Source organism: Pituophis catenifer, unplaced genomic scaffold, assembly GCF_029215685.1.
Source record: "Pituophis catenifer annectens isolate HBS135680 unplaced genomic scaffold, rPitCat1.0.hap2 SCAF_14, whole genome shotgun sequence".
Taxonomy (NCBI): Eukaryota; Metazoa; Chordata; class Lepidosauria; order Squamata; family Colubridae; genus Pituophis; species Pituophis catenifer.
Window position 1 is genome coordinate 7,237,695 of NW_027256894.1, and position 16,350 is coordinate 7,254,044.

Here is a 16,350-nt window from a genome sequence, read left to right on the forward strand (position 1 = left end):
CTATTCTATTCTATTCTATTCTATTCTATTCTATTCTATTCTATTCTATTGTATTCTATTCTATTCTATTCTATATTCTATTCTTCATTCCATTATTCTATTCTATTCTATTCTATTCTATTCTATTCTATTCTATTCTATTCTATTCTATTCTATTCTATTCTATTCTATTCTATTCTATTCTATTCTATTCCATTCCATTCCATTCCATTCCATTCCATTCCATTCCATTCCATTCCATTCTAAATTGCTTAACAATATAGATTCTATTCTTACTCTCCACCCCTTTTTTTCCAACCATTGGTAAAATAATTTCCAATTATTTGTTTGAGAACATTCTGTGTCTTCTTTTGGTTTGATTTTCAATGTAAGTCTATCCATTTCTGCACTATCAAACTATCTTAACGATCTCTTTGTCTTGTGATGTGTCTTTATTTTTCCGCTATTGTGCAAAGATCATCCTCGCTGCTGTTAAGACATGTGTAATATGTAATATTCAATACATATTTTTCTTATCAATTTTTTTTTCTGATATCATCCCTAATAAATACAGTTCAGGTTTGAAATCTACACTAAGCATGCCAGGGCAGAGAGGAAAGGACCTACTGAAACCAACATGGAAAAAAGATACCAGAGAAATCGTTAGTGCTTTCAAGTACTTGAAATGTATACTGTTGTGACCCCGACTCCCGAGCCTGTCCTAACAGAGGAAGAGGACTCAGAAGGTGATGGGGAGGAACTGACAAGGCCTCCCTCTCCAGGACCCTCCTCTCTGGCAATGCCTCAGGTTCCATCCGAAGGCCAAGAGGAACAGCCTGGGATATGCCAGGAGGAAAGCATATCGGAACAACAACAGATAGGGAGCGAGCGAGGATGATGAATCCTGGTTTGATCCCAGGCAGCATCGGAGGGAGAAGCGTGTGCAGCCACGAAAGAGGCATGGAAGGGCCAGAGATTGAGCTGAGTCACTGAGCCACACCCCACAAGGAATAAACGTGGGTGGGATTGCTCTTCAGGCTTTGTGACGGTCAAAGTTAAAAACCTGAGAGTCACATCGCGTTACCTGAAATCTGGCTTGTGCATATTTGGATTGGACCTTGGCTAACTCTTGCTTCGTGGATTACTTTTTGCTACTGAACTGAAGAAGCTTGTTGGATGAGAAGCAAAACGTTTTCAAGGGGAGAAAAAAACCCAAGGAAAATCCAGTTGTCTTTTGGAAAAGCACCTTTGGGACAACCATGACCTGGATGATTGAGAATCTTCATAGACATTGTCGCAGGTCATTGGGGGTCCAACGGCACCATCATGCTTCTTGCCCAACAGTGAGAAGTCTTCTCACTTGGTTTCCATGTAGAGCGATTTTGATGGTTAACCGGGCATGAGGGAGATAGAAGGCTTTGTTTTCTTCCCCTCCAAGGTCAGCCTTTTTAAATAGAAAGAAAAAAAAAAAACCTAGTGGAAATCCATGGAAACATAGCTTCCAACTATCTTCATATTTAAAGGATGCAAATGAGATCAAAAGAGATCATATCAATTCTGCTTTGACCATGTGTTTGACTCATATCAAGTCAAACACATGGTCAAAGAGTTGAGTATCTCTGCTTCCAGTTCTTCACCCATCTTTACATATTATGAAATGCTTTGCTCCCCAGAGCGGCTGTGTGAATTCTGAACCTCAGTCTTCGGGGGGGATCAAGCAGACACCCCATGGCTCTTGATCAAAAGTAGGTCAGCTCCATCTTTCTGCCCTTTTACAAGACACTAAGAAATAACTCTGTTGGATCATGAACAATGCTTTCTCTTAATTGATGAGGGTTGTTCGTTTTTTTTTTTTTTTTAAATTTAATGACTAGAGGAAATAATGCATCTCTCAGCTTCAACAGAGACCTTCCCATTTAAATTAGAGTGAGGGTGAACCCAGACCAATTAATATATGAAATGTATTTTTAAATCCCCAGAATCCGATAGAAGCAAGCTATTAAAAAGGTTCTTTGATACCAAGGGTTATGCCGATGGAAATGCTTGTGTAAACCATTGTGACACTTGTTCAAACTACTCCAGCGGACTTCCCCTCCTCCTTCTTCGTCCACAGTACAACATTACAATTGAGACCACAATTGGGATTCTTGAGCGATTAGGCAGGGCAACTATATTCATGTCCCGCTGGGATCTTAAGGGATCATTGTCGCAGAGCTGAATGCCAGAAGGAAGTCACCCAACGTTCACAATCCTATTGCCATCCAGCTGCACGTAGAACAGTGCTCCGTTCAGACTCTAAAAGCCATTCTTACGTCTTCCCGGCCAGCTGGGACAGATGTGGCACAATCACAACACGTGGGTTTCTAGTATTTTTAGACCCCCACGCGGCTGCACTTTGAAAGAGGGGAACTGTGGACAAGGCTCCATTTGTGAGCTCCATGGGAGGGTTTGGAAGAGGGAGAAGAAAACAGGGTCACACAGTGATGCCAGAAAACCTCTGTCCTCTTTGTTTGGTGGGGTCTATTCTCCACTGGCTGTGGCCCCAGAAAAGAGCCTGAAATTTTCAGATGAAACTAAGCAAAGGTAAAGGTAAAAGTAAAGGTTCCCCTCCCACATATATGCTAGTCATTCCCGACTTTAGGGGGCAGTGCTCATCTCCGTTTCAAAGCCAAAGAGCCAGCGCTGTACAAAGACGTCTCCGTGGTTATGTCGTCAGCATGACTAAAAGCCAAAGGCACACAGAACACTGTTCCCTTTCCACCAAAGATGGTCCCTATTTTTTCTACTTGCATTTTTTACATGCTTTCCAACTGCTAGTTTGGCAGAAGTTGGGACATGTAACAGGAGCTCACTCCGTTACGCGGCACTAGGGATTCGAACCGCTGAACTGCTGACCTTTCGATCGACAAGCTCAGCATCTTAGCCAATGAACCACTGTGTCCCTTGTAGCAAGGGTAGACCTGTCCAATGTAGGAATAGCAAACTGCTTGGTGATTGATGTAAAAAGTGGGATATAACTACAATCAATTAAAAACAAATTTGGTGGCAAAGAAGAGGCGTTTAAATGGAATTCATGATTTTTGTTTTTTCAGTTGTTAAGTCATGACCGACTCTTCGTGACCCCATGGGCCATAGCACACCAGGTCCTCCTGTCCTCCACTGTGTCCTGCAGTTTGCCCAAATTCATGTTCATTGTGTTGATGACATTATCTAACCATCTCATCCTCTGCTGTCCCCTTCTTCTTCTGCCTTCCATCTTTCCCAACATTGAGGTCTTCTCCAATGAGTCCTCTCTTCTCATTAGGTGGCCACAGTATCTGAGCTTCAGCTTCAGGATCTGTCCTTCTAAAAAGCACTCACAGTTGATTTCCTTTAGGACTGACTGATTTGATAACAAATGATAAGTGGCTGGAATTTTTAATTCCTTAGAAGCTTTTAGAAGTTGTGTCTATTTTTTCAGCACCATACATCCAAGAAATCTTAGGCACACCGATAAAGGGGTGAACTGAGAAAGGAGATCATTTGGACAAATGAGAACTGGAATCTCCAACCCAGCAGAAGATCTAATGTCTCTGTTGATCCAGATTGTTTTGAAATCATCTCCTAAAGCCATTAAAATTAAATTGTGGGAATGAATTGTACAGGTTAAGCATGTGTGATGTGGCAACCTTGCTCTGAAAAGATCAGCATTTTTCCATTTGACACATGGAGAAACATGACTTTTTGTTCGATGAAGAGAAATTCACTTGTATAAATCTTGGATTTTTAATGCAGAGCTCAGAATTCCCATAGATTTCCTTCCTTCCTTCCTTCCTTCCTTCCTTCCTTCCTTCCTTCCTTCCTTCCTTCCTTCCTTCCTTCCTTCCTTCCTCCCTCCCTCCCTCTCCTTCCTTCCCTCCCTCTTTACTTCCTTTCCTTTCCTTTCCTTTCCTTTCCTTTCCTTTCCTTTCCTTTCCTTTCCTTTCCTTTCCCTTCCTTCCTTCCTTCCTTCCTTCCTTCCTTCCCTCCCTCCCTCCCTCCCTTTCCTTCCTTCCTTCCTTCCTTCCTTCCTTCCTTCCTTCCTTCCTTCCTTCCTTCCTTCCTACGACTGGGAGAAAATGACTGGCCCAAGGATATCAAGCTGGCTCCATACTTAACATGGAACTAGAATTCCCGGTTTCTGGTTCTCCATAAATTTCCAGTCATAATTAAATGTGTAAGAAATTCAGAAAGAAGAATTCTATAATGATAGATTATCACCACTGAGTTGACATTCAGGTGAAGGAAACAACCTTTATTCCATTCTGCATTGGCTTTTAGAAATTTCCAGTTAAAAGCTTTTCTTTTTTTCAATTGTTTCCAGCCATGGTGTTCAGAGGTTTTTCAGAGCATGGGAACAAAACTTACTTTTTTATCCTTTCTGCAAAAGATGCTATTTCCTCCAGAAGTGTTTGGACTGTTATAACAATGTCCTGGACCATGTGAATTCTTTCTATTAAGCCCTTTTTTTCAGACTCCTGCAAGGAGAGAGGAAGGAGAAGAAAAAGAAGAAAAAAATGTATTTATTTCCTTTTTTAAAAAGTGGCCTAGACAATAAAAGGTTATAAGAGAGGTTATCAGAAGTAACAGCATTCAAGATAGTTACATTTCAGATCCATATGTCTTCTTATTGCTGTATTGTAGTTTGGAAAACAGTTGTGTTTTCTCCAAATTACTAACCCTTTTTTTTAAAGACTTACAAACCAGCAAACAAACAACCAGATGCATTTCTTGTTCCAGCATTCTGTGAACATTTCAATCAAACCAGCTAGAATTTTATTTATTTAAAAAAAAAAAAAACTTAGGAAAGAAGAAAACAAGAGAAAAAAGCAAAAAAGAAACAAAGGGAAGCACCAAAATTATATTACTTAGAGCATCCATCACTAACTGTAATTGTTACATTTCTTGCCAATCACACCACTAACTGAATTATTTCTTCGTGAACTATATACATTCAGACAATATAGGAAAAGGGGCTACATCTCTTTTTTATAAATGAAGATCCCAAAATATATGATGTTACTCCCAAAAGATGCTTTTTCAAGAGGCAACTGGACTTTTTGGGTTTTCTTTGAAGAAGTTTCTTTGAAGAGAGCTGAAGAAGCTTCTTGGAAGAGAAGGAAAATGTCTTCAAAGACAAACGAAGTCCAGTTGCCTCTTGAAAAAGCACCTTTGGGACAACTATGACCTGGATGACTGAGAACCTCCATAGACATAGGATGTTACTATGCATCCAAGTTTTGTTGTTCAGTTAACATGTCAAGTCCGACTCTTCGTGACCCGATGGACCATAGCACACCAGATCCTCCTGTCCTCCACTGTGTCCTGGACTTTGCCCAAATTCACGGTCATTGTGTTGATGACACTATCTAACCATCTCATCCTCTGCCATTCCCTTCTCCTTCTGCCTTCCATCTTTCCCAACATTGAGGTCTTCTCCAATGAGTCCTTTCTTCTCATCTGGTGGCCAAAGTATCTGAGCTTCAGCTTCAGGATCTGTCCTTCTAAAGAACACTCAGGGTTGATTTCCTTTAGGACTGATTGATTTGATAACAAATGTTAAGTTGCTAGAATTTTTAATTCCTTAGAACCTTTTAGGAGCTGTGTCTATTTTTTCAGCATTATGCAGCCAATCTTAGGCATACCAACGAATGGGTGAACCGAGGAAGGAGATCACTTGGACAAAGAACCTCCATGTACATATAATGTTACTATGCATCCAAGTTGAATAGGCCTGTTGCGGGCAGGAAAGCATTTCCACCAAGGAAGGTGATGTTGATGGACACTGACAGGTTTCCAAGTAATAATCCATGGCAAGCAAGACTCCGAGGCAATTAAATTCCTCAAAGAATACTTTTATTGGATTTATCATATTGGCACATTTTGTTGTGGCCTGCCAGCGCATCTGGCAGCAGATTCGGACAGTGAGGAGGTTGGGGAGGAACATGGGCCAGTCCTGGAGTCTGGGGAGGGCTCTGTGTCGGAGGCAGAGAGGGGACCAGGGTCATATGCCAGTTATCAGCTGCCTTCAGAGTCAGGCATCAGTGGGGCAGAAGAACAGCTGGAGCCTGTTCCCAGTGTGTGCGTGCGCAGAGTTGCCAGACGAAGGGAACAGCTAAAGAACAAGGGTCGACTCAGGAGTAAGGCCACAGGTGGACGATGAATGGCCCCTCCCAGAGGGAATAAAAAAGGAGCGAAAGGGGAGTGGAGCTTGCAGGAGACAATTAGTTCATTCCTGCATTCTTGCCAAGTATAACGGGCGTCTGAAAGATATCGGCCTGGCCACTCTCCAAGCCTGATAAAGGTCGGTAATTGTGAACTATCTTGAAGGACTGTGGGAGAGGAAAGACTTTGCTGGAGATGAATTCACTGTAAATTAAATAAAAGGGGTTTATCGGGACGAGGACTCGGCTTCGTGCTGCTGGGGGAAGCCTAGGACAGAACACATATCTGGTGAAAACCGACTCTGAAAACGCTCATGGTTTTCACCTAATTAAAAGAAAAATATTTTCTACTTTCCCAAAACAATCAGTCACATGGTCCAATCACCCTACAGTCTGATGCAGCGGGCAACATCACTCTGCCTTCCTCTGACCAGGTGTGAGAATGTCCTTGGTTCCCAAGAGAAAGTATTTTGTTTTGGCTACAAAATCCCCTCTATCTCAAATCCCCCCTCCCTGACCCTCACCCCTAGTATGGCAACACCGAAGTGGTCAAAATGGCTCCGGTCAGGCCAGCTTCAGGGTTGACAGACAAGGTGAACATTAGTGGAGGAGTGGGATTATTATATAAAGTACAGGTAATCTTCAATTTATAACACCTCATTTAGTGACCTTTCAAAGTAAACAACAAAACTGAAAAAAGTGACCTATGACCATTTTTCACACTTACGACCTGTGTAGCAGCCCCACGATCATATGATCAAAATTCAGAGGCTAGGCAACTGGTTCATACTTATGACCGTTGCTGTGTCCCGAGGTCATGTGATCCCCTTTTGCAACCTTTGGATGAGCAAAGTCAATGGGGAAACCAGATTCACTTAACAACCGTGTTACTAATTTATCAACCGCAGGAATTCAACTAACAACTGTGGCAGGAAAGGTCGTAAAATGGAGCAAAGCTCATTCAACAAATGTCTCCCTTCGCCACAGAAATTTTGGGCTCAACTGTGGTTGTAAATTGAGGAGCACCTTAGAATAACCTAATTGACACTTTGAATGTACACTCATCGGCATACATTAAAATGACGTTTTGCTGCATAGAGATCCCAAAGGGTCACCTCCTCCCGTAAATCTATGGAAAATAGATGCTGTTTTCTCAGTGCTTTAAACCCTAACTCCAACTCAGGGTTCAAAGCAAAGTGTTAGAGGCAGGGGTGGGTTCTACTTACCTTTACTACCGGTTTGCAACGGGATCGCGCATGCGCAGATCACCAATGATGACATCCAGGGCGGTGGGCGGGGCCTCCTGCCAGTTTTACTGCCGGTTCTTGTGAACCGGTTCGAACCGGGGACAACCCACCACTGGTTGGAGGTGATATTCGGTCTTACCTAGCAGTATCATGAGTGGCTTGTTCCCAAGACCACCGAAAGTGCGGGATAGAAGCATGACTATTTTATGTAAAAGTAACAGGCTAACATACTGCTTACTCCAGGAGTTCAATCCTGAGTGGCTCAAGGTTGACTCAACTTTGGGAATATTTTGTAGCAGGGTTTACTAAACTTGGCAACTCTGGCTGGCTGAGGAATTCTGGAAGTTGAAGTCCAGATGTCTTAAAGTTGCCGTGTTTGGAGACCCCTATTTTATAGTAAAACAATCTCTGGAAGAATCCTCACATCCTGGGTTTCAACTCCTCCCATCAGGACGGCGCTATAGGGCATTGTATGCCAAAACATCTAAACACGAGGACAGTTTTTTTCCCTTATGCCATCACTCTGCTAAAGACCTATTTCCCACAGCATTCTGTTATGTCTAAGGATATTTACCCATGTAGTATGGCTGTATTACTATTATCCTTCTCATCTTTTCTACTACCTTTTCCTATTGGTACTTTATGATTATACATCTCCTCTCCCCTCCTCTCCTCTCCTCTCCCCTCCCCTCTCCCCTCCCCTCCCCTCCCTTCCATTCCTTGTGTGTCTAATCATACTTGGCCAATCCTCTCCTCTCCTCTCCTCTCCTCTCCTCTCCTCTCCCCTCTCCCCTCCCCTCCCCTCCCCTCCCTTCCATTCCTTGTGTGTCTAATCATACTTGGCCAATCCTCTCCTCTCCTCTCCTCTCCTCTCCTCTCCTCTCCTCTCCTCTCCTCTCCTCTCCTCTCCTCTCCCTTCTCCTCTCCTCTCCTCTCCCCTCCCCTTCCATTCCTTGTGTGTCTAATCATACTTGGCCAATCCTCTCCTCTCCTCTCCTCTCCTCTCCTCTCCTCTCCTCTCCTCCCCTCTCCTCTCCTCTCCTCTCCTCTCCTCCCCTCCCCTCCCTTCCATTCCATTCCATGTTGACTCAGCCTTCCATCCTTCCAGTGTCGATAAAATGAGGACACAGATTGTTGGGGGCAATAGGCTGACCTATTGTAAACCACTTAGAGAGGGCTGTAAAGCACTGTGAAGCGGTATACAAGTCTAAGTGCTATTGCTATTGCTTTTAGAATCTGCACTGAAGGTATTCAATCAAAATACCTTCAAACAAAATGACCCCATTAAAGCTTCACACCAGTCGATTTCAAGGTTTTTGTTTTAACCAAGTGTTGGATGAGCCTAAGTATGGAAATAAAGGCACATTATTGGATTTGCAAAACGAAAAACCCTGATAAAACACCGCGAAATTTAGTGATATGACTATATAAAACATACGAGAGTCTTTCTCGACTGCTTCACCTTGGACTCTGGTTTTTAAAATCTTGCTTTTATTTGCAAACAAGAATGCACTTAGGAACATTTTAAAAGCACACTGGGCTTCTCTTCAATAAAGGCTCCATTTCAGTCCTCCATTAAAATTCCATCTCTTTTCCAAAAGTGTACCCAGCTCACTTAGCTTTAATCATCCTACGTCATCCCAAATTGTGCTTCAAACTCCTCAAACCTTTTTGTCCGCAATGGCTCTGAAAAGAAGTCGTCATCTATTTCCATGTAAGATGTTCCACCCTGGTAGGTTGAGGGTGCGGGGGAAGGGAAGGCATGCAATGAGCCGCGGTGGCGCAGGGGTTAGAGTGCAGTACTGCAGGCTACTTCTGCTGACCACCGGCTGCCAGCAGTTTGGCAGTTCGATTCTTACCAGGCTCAAGGTTGACTCGGCCTTCCCTCCTTCTGAAGTGGGTAAAATGGGCACCCAGATTGTTGGGGGCAATAGGCTGACACTGTAAACCGCTTAGACAGGGCTGTAAAGCACTATGAAGCGGTATATAAGTCTAAGTGCTATTGCTATTCATTCCTTCCTTCCTGTACAGTGGTTAGAATGCAGTATTGCATGCTAATTCTGCCAGCTGCCAGCTGTTCGATCCTGACTGGCTCAAGGTTGACTCAGCCTTCCATCCTTCTGAGGTTGGTAAAAGGAGGACCCAGATTGTTGGGGGCAAATATGCTGACTCTGTAAACTACTTATAGAGGGCTGTAAAGCACTTTGAAATGGTATATAAGTCTAAGTGCTTTCTATTCTATTCTATTCTATTCTATTCTATTCTATTCTATTCTATTCTATTCTATTCTATTCTATTCCATTCCATTCCATTCCATTCCATTCCATTCCACTCCACTCCATATTCTATTGCCATGGTGGCACAGTGGTTAGAATGCAGTATTGCAGGATAATTTTGACCACTGCCAAAAGTTCAACCCTGACCAGCTCAAGGTTGACCCATCCTTCCATCCTTCTGAGGTTGGTAAACGGAGGACCCAGATTGTTGGGGGCAAGAGTCTGACTCTGTAAACTGCTTAGAGAGGGCTGTAAAGCACTGTGAAGTGGTGTATAAGTCTAAGTGCTTTCTATTCTATTCTATTCTATTCTATTCTATTCTATTCTATTCTATTCTATTCTATTCTATTCTATTCCATTCTATTCCATTCCATTCCATTCCATTCCATTCCATTCCATTCCACTCCACTCCATATTCTATTGCCATGGTGGCACAGTGGTTAGAATGCAGTATTGCAGGATAATTTTGACCACTGCCAAAAGTTCAACCCTGACCAGCTCAAGGTTGACCCATCCTTCCATCCTTCTGAGGTTGGTAAACGGAGGACCCAGATTGTTGGGGGCAAGAGTCTGACTCTGTAAACTGCTTAGAGAGGGCTGTAAAGCACTGTGAAGTGGTGTATAAGTCTAAGTGCTTTCTATTCTATTCTATTCTATTCTATTCTATTCTATTCTATTCTATTCTATTCTATTCTATTCTATTCTATTCTATTCTATTCCATTCCATTCCATTCCATTCCATTCCATTCCACTCCATTCCACTCCACTCCACTCCACTCCACTCCACTCCATATTCTATTGCCATGGTGGCATAGTGGTTAGAATGCAGTATTGCAGGCTAACTTTGCCCACTGCCAAGAGTTCAACCCTGACAGGCTCAAGGTTGACTCGGCCTTCCATCCTTCTAATTGGTAAAATGAGGACCCATATTCTTGGGGGCAATATACTGACTCTGTAAACCACTGAAAGAGTGCTGTAAGTACTATGGAGTAATATATAAGACTAAGCGTTATCAGTATTGCTAATTAATTAATTAATTATCCTGCCTTTATTATTCTTTTTATAAAGATAGCCCTTAACCTATGACCACAAATGGGGGTCAGAATTTCCATTGTTAAGCAATGTTAAATCAGTTGCACCCAATTTTATGACTTTAGAGCCACACCTGTTACTCAAATCACTGCACTTCTTGAGCGACTCATATAGCCATTGAGTGAATCCAGCTTCCTCCATTGACTTCGCTTTGTTGAAAGCCAGCTAAGAAGGTTGACCCCAGAATGCTGCAAACGTCACAATTACATACCAGTTGCTAAGTGTCTGAATTTTGCCGACCCTGGAGACGCTACAACAGTTATAAGTGCAAGGACAAGTTGTAAGTCACTTTTCTCAGTGTCATTGTAACTTCAAATGACTGCTAAATGAATAGCTATAGGTCAAGGACTACATGCAAATAACTCAAGGTGGCAAAGATACCTAATATCCCTTCCTCCTCTTTTCACTACACTAAAGTTACTGAGCTGGCTTTCATGCTTAAGGCAGAACTATACTAGTGGCCAAAATTGTGGAAACCTTTTGGGAAAAGTGTATTTTTGAGGTCTGATGGCTAACAACACCACTTTTTGGGGGGGAGTTTCAAGATAATCCTATTCCGCTGCTGGAATGGCCTGGGAATAGCCCAGACCTTAACCCAATTGAAAATCTATGGAGCTGACTAAAGAGACTTGTTAGTCAGAAGCGACCTAGCAATAAAACTCAGTTAATAGAAGCCATCCTTCAATCTTGGTTTCACATGATAACAGCTGCAGAACTCAAAGACTTGGTTCACTCCATGGGAAGACGTTGTAAGGCCGTCATTCATGCTAAAGGTTACTCAACTAAGTATTAACTGACGTGGTGATCATTTTTGTATATCTCTTTTTTTTCTACGTGTTTCACTTTTCTTCTTTATACTGTAACTGCTATTCTAAGAGCAAATCCTTCATAAAAGTCATTGCATTACATTCTTGGTTCAATTATCTTTCCATTGATATATAATTTTAGGGTACTACTCCAAAAAATAAAAAGTAGTGTTATTAGCTAGTTTTAGAAAATACACTTTTCCCAAAAGGTTTCCACAATTTTGGCCACCACTGTAGAGCTCAGAGTTGCCCAGTTTCTATTCTTTAAAATGTTATGAGAAAAGGAAGCAATATGCTGTTCTCTATCAGGATAGAATAAGCTCGGGTTTTTCCTTAATGAATTTTGCACTCAAGATAATTATGAACAGGGAGATGACCAGCAGGTCTCAAAAGATGCTTAAAACTTCTCTTTCTGCTCATGTTTCTTTCCTGCACAGACACTGCCCATCCCCATAGTACAGGGGAGGGCAAATGTGGCCCATTTACAACCTGTGGACTTCAACTCCCAGAATTCCTTGGCTGTCTCAGGAATTCTGGGAGTTGAAGTCCACAGGTTGTAAAAGGGCCACATTTGCTCACCCCTGCCATAGTACTAAAAGTTTGAGGTCAAGCACTAGTCAGACGTGTCAACTTGTAGTGTTACTCAGAACAACATAATTATGATCAATCAGGAATAGAGCTGGAAGGGATCTTGGAGGTCTTCTAGTCCAACCCCCTGCTCAAGCAAGAGACCCTCTATCATATCAGACAAGTGGCTGTCCGGTCTCTTCTTAAAAACCTCCAGTGATGGAGCAACCACAACTTCTGAAGGCAAGCAGTTCCACTAGTTAATTGTCCTCCCTGTTATGAAGTTTCTCCTTAATTCCAGGTTGCTTCTCTCCTGGATTAGTTTCCATCCATTGTTTCTTGTCCTGCCCTCTGGTGCTTTGGAAAATGTTGGCCCTCCCTCTTCTTTGTAGCAGCCCCTCAAATATTGGAAGACTGCTATCATGTCACCCCTAGTCCTTCTCTTCTCTAGACTAGTCATACCCAGTTCCTGCAACCGTTCTTCATATGTTTTAGTCCAGGGGTGAAATCCAGCAGGTTCTGACAGGTTCTGGAGAACCGGTAGTGGAAATTTTGAGTAGTTTGGAGAACTGGCAAATACCACCTCTAGCTGGCCCCAAAGTGGGGTAGGAATGGAGATTTTACAGTATCCTTCCCCTAGAGTGGGGTGGGAATGGAGATTTTGCAGTATCCTTCCCCTGCCATGCCCACCAAGCCACGCCCGCAGAACTGGTAGTAAAAAAATTTGGATTTCACCACTGTTTTAATCTCAAGGCCCGTGATGGCGAACCTATGGCACGCATGCCACAGGAAGGCATGTGGGGCCATATCTGTGGGCACACGAGCATTGCCGTAGCTCAGCTCCAGCGCGCATGCCTCGTGCCAGCCAGCTGATTTTCGGGCGTTTCGGGCCCACCAGAAGTTGGGAAATGGACCATTTCCAGCTTCCGGAGGGGTGCCCTGCCCAGGCTCCTAAAAAGGCTCTGGAGCCTGGAGAGGGCAAAAAATGGGCCTTCCAGTCCCATCGGAATTTTTTTTTTATTTTTCTTATTTTATTTTCAATTTATATACCGCCCTTCTCCCTGAGGACTCAGGGCAGTGCACAGCCAGAATTAAAAACATGAAATACAAATATTAAAAACAATTAAAATCTATATAAATTTGGCCCAAAATTTAAAAAACCACAAACGAATTAAACATTTAAAAATTTAAAAAATTTCTTCCTAAGCCAGCCCGGCTTGCTGAAAAAAGTGGGTTTTAAGGGCACGGCGGAAGGCACTGAGGTCTTGGATTCTCCTTATCTCTGGGGGCAACTGATTCCAGAGGGTGGGTGCCCCCACAGAGAAGGCTCTCCCCCTGGGGGTCACCAGCCTACATTGTTTGGCTGATGTCACCCTGAGGAGGCCCTCTCTGTGGGAGCGCACGGGTCGCTGGGAGGTCGTCGGTAGCAGCAGGCGGTCTCGAAGATAGCTAGGCCCTATGCCATGGAGCGCTTTAAAGGTGATAACCAACACCTTGAAGCGCACCCGGAAGACCACCGGGAGCCAGTGCAGCTCGCGCAGGAGCGGTGTTACATGGGAGCGCCATGCTGCTCCCGTCACTACCCGCGCTGCTGCGTTCTGGACCAGCTGGAGCCTCCGGGTGCGCCTCAAGGGGAGCCCCATGTAGAGAGCATTGCAGTAGTCAAGGTGAGAGGTGACGAGGGCATGAGTGACTGTGCACAGGGAATCCCGATCAAGAAAGGAAATCAGGAAATCAGGAAATGGGCCATTTCCAGCCTCCAGAGGGCCTCTGGGGGTCTCTGGAGGGGTGGGGAAGACACGTTAGCGAACCCCCTGCGCTTCCCCTGCTTTTGGCACGCGGTGGCAAAAAGGTTAGCCATCACTGCTCTAGGCCTTTATGGTTCCTAAGCTCCAGCGCGCCGCTTCCAAGCATGAATGGCTGAAGCCGGTTCGAACTCGGGGGACTGAGTGCCATGTTTTTCCTAGTTCGATCTAACTTCTGACCAGCTCTTAACAGCAGTGAAATAAACATTTGCAAGTGAGATCTTTCAAAGCAAGCCTGTTCTTGCAACATGGAACTGTGAAGAACCGTCATGTGGCAGCTGCGTAGCTATCCTGCTGGCTTGGTTTACACATCTCAGATTGCGCTACAAAAATGTGGCGATCACACAATTTAGCCACACAATATTACATCTTCTCTTGTGAGCTTGCTGGACTGCCTGGGACGGAGAGATTGCATTAAAGTGGGAATCAGGGATTTGTTCTGACGTCCAAAGAGTCACAACAGACCTTGTTTCATAGAGAGAAGTCTACAGGTCCTACCACCAATGTAGGAAGAGTCTGTAGATGCAAAAGGGCAGGGCCTTTTCTGCAAGCCATCTCAACTGCAGAATACCTTCCCAGGGAAACACAAAGTCCCTGATCCTGAAGTGGCTCAGTGGCTAAGACACTGAGCTTGTCGATCAGAAAGGTCGGCAGTTCGGCGGTTCGAATCCCTAGTACAGGTCTCCTGCGTGAGCAGCAGTTGGACTAGATGACCTCCAAGGTCCCTTCCAACTCCGTTACTGTTACTGATCCATTCTTAACAGGTTCTAGAAGGACGGCACTGCTCTTTTCTATCTTTAATGAATATAAGATTTGTTTTAAATAGAACCTCATCTTGGTTTTATTCATGGTTATGATGTGTTAGCATTGATATTGTAAATTAATCTAACTTTTCATTCTGATAGCCTTTAGCCTCCATGTTTTCCTGTTCTGTTCACGTACAGTGAAAGCTCTGATTTTCTATTCTACACTTTCTATTTTTCTTTTTATTTAATGGTTAATAAAAGTACTATTTAAAAAGGGGGGGGAAAAATACGACCTTGAAAATAAATTCACAGTTAAGAATTGATTAAAGAATACTTGTGTTACTTAATGCCTTCCCCTCATCTTCTGAACAGAGAAAGAATTTACTAGGCTTAAACAAGACCACAAAAGGGTAAATTCAATCTTGAAAGGAAAAGAGGGTTTTTAAAAGGAAAAAAATGTTGAACAGAATAAGAATTTTTACTCTTTTGCCACAAAATAATCAGCCTGTTTTTTTGGAAAATGAGCTCCATGGACATGGTCCAAGGGAGGCTGAAATATTCAAACATTTAACATTTGTCATGCAGTCCTGAATAATGAGGTTGTCGAGGATTTATTCCAAAAAAGGCTATTTTTTTTAACATACCAAGGATGTTATAACATATTGCAGGGGTGGCGAACCTTTTACTCAGCGAGTGCCAAACAGGTACATGCTTCATTGCTTCGTGCACGTCAGGGTTGGGTTCCATTTACCTTTACTACCAGTTTGCAATGGGATCGGGCATGCACAGATTGTCTATGATGACATCTGGGCGGGTGGGCGGAGCTTCCCCCTGGTTTTACTACTGGTTCACAAGAACCAGACCGAACCGGGAGCAACCCACCACTAGTGCGCATGCGTGCCATCTGCGATAATGCACCGCTCCTCCCCATGCACTGCGTGCACAACACCATCTGTGCATGCGTACAGCTTTCGTGTGGCTCCCCCCATGCACTGCATGCGCAATGGCACCATCTGTGCATGCATGTGGTTTTCACGCGGGCAATGCACACGCACAGAGGCCATCTGCGCATGTGTGGGCTGTGCACCAGTACTCTTGCGCGCATGCGCAGGAGAGCTCCCAACACTAGCTGGATCCCCTGAATTGCACACATGTGCACCGGAGGCCCGAATGCCAGCTGGGAAGCACACACATGCGCAGCTGCAGGTGAGTTGGGCGACAGCTCGCGTCCCTGGAAACTGGCTCTACGTGCCACTTCTGGCACACATGCCATAGATTTGCCATCACGGTGCTATTGTCTTGGCCAATCTGACTTTGAGGAAAGGAGGTCCTGAGCCCCTTTGAGGAATTAACATGGGGAAATCAGTAAGCAGAGAATGTTTAAGGAATCCCCCTAACAATGATACACAGTGGGCAAGGCCATTTTGGGGGGGGATGGGAACCTTATTTTATGGGTGGGAATATAAATAGAACTTTCAAGTCTTTCCCTCCACATAACAGAATGAAGCCAACTGTAGGAAGAGGAGCGGGGTGGAGTGAAAGGGGGAATCAGCCTAGAATCCTTACATAGCCACAAACAAAATAAATCCAACCCCGCCCCCTTGGGTTTCGTTGGCCCTTATCTAACTCTAACCAGGTATCCATCATTAG

General features: G+C 43.8%; 1 protein-coding gene across 1 annotated transcript in view; it reads right to left on the bottom strand.

Annotated features, from left to right (window-relative positions):
* MCTP2 (multiple C2 and transmembrane domain containing 2) overlaps positions 1-16,350 on the bottom strand; it is a 125,965-nt gene that overhangs the window by 320 nt on the left and 109,295 nt on the right. Inside the window, exons 19-20 of the mRNA XM_070953809.1 lie at positions 4,366-4,475; positions 2,104-2,170 (exon numbers count right to left, since the gene is read on the bottom strand). Coding sequence (XP_070809910.1) covers positions 2,104-2,170; positions 4,366-4,475 — 177 coding nt within the window. The remainder of the gene's footprint in view (positions 1-2,103; positions 2,171-4,365; positions 4,476-16,350) is intronic.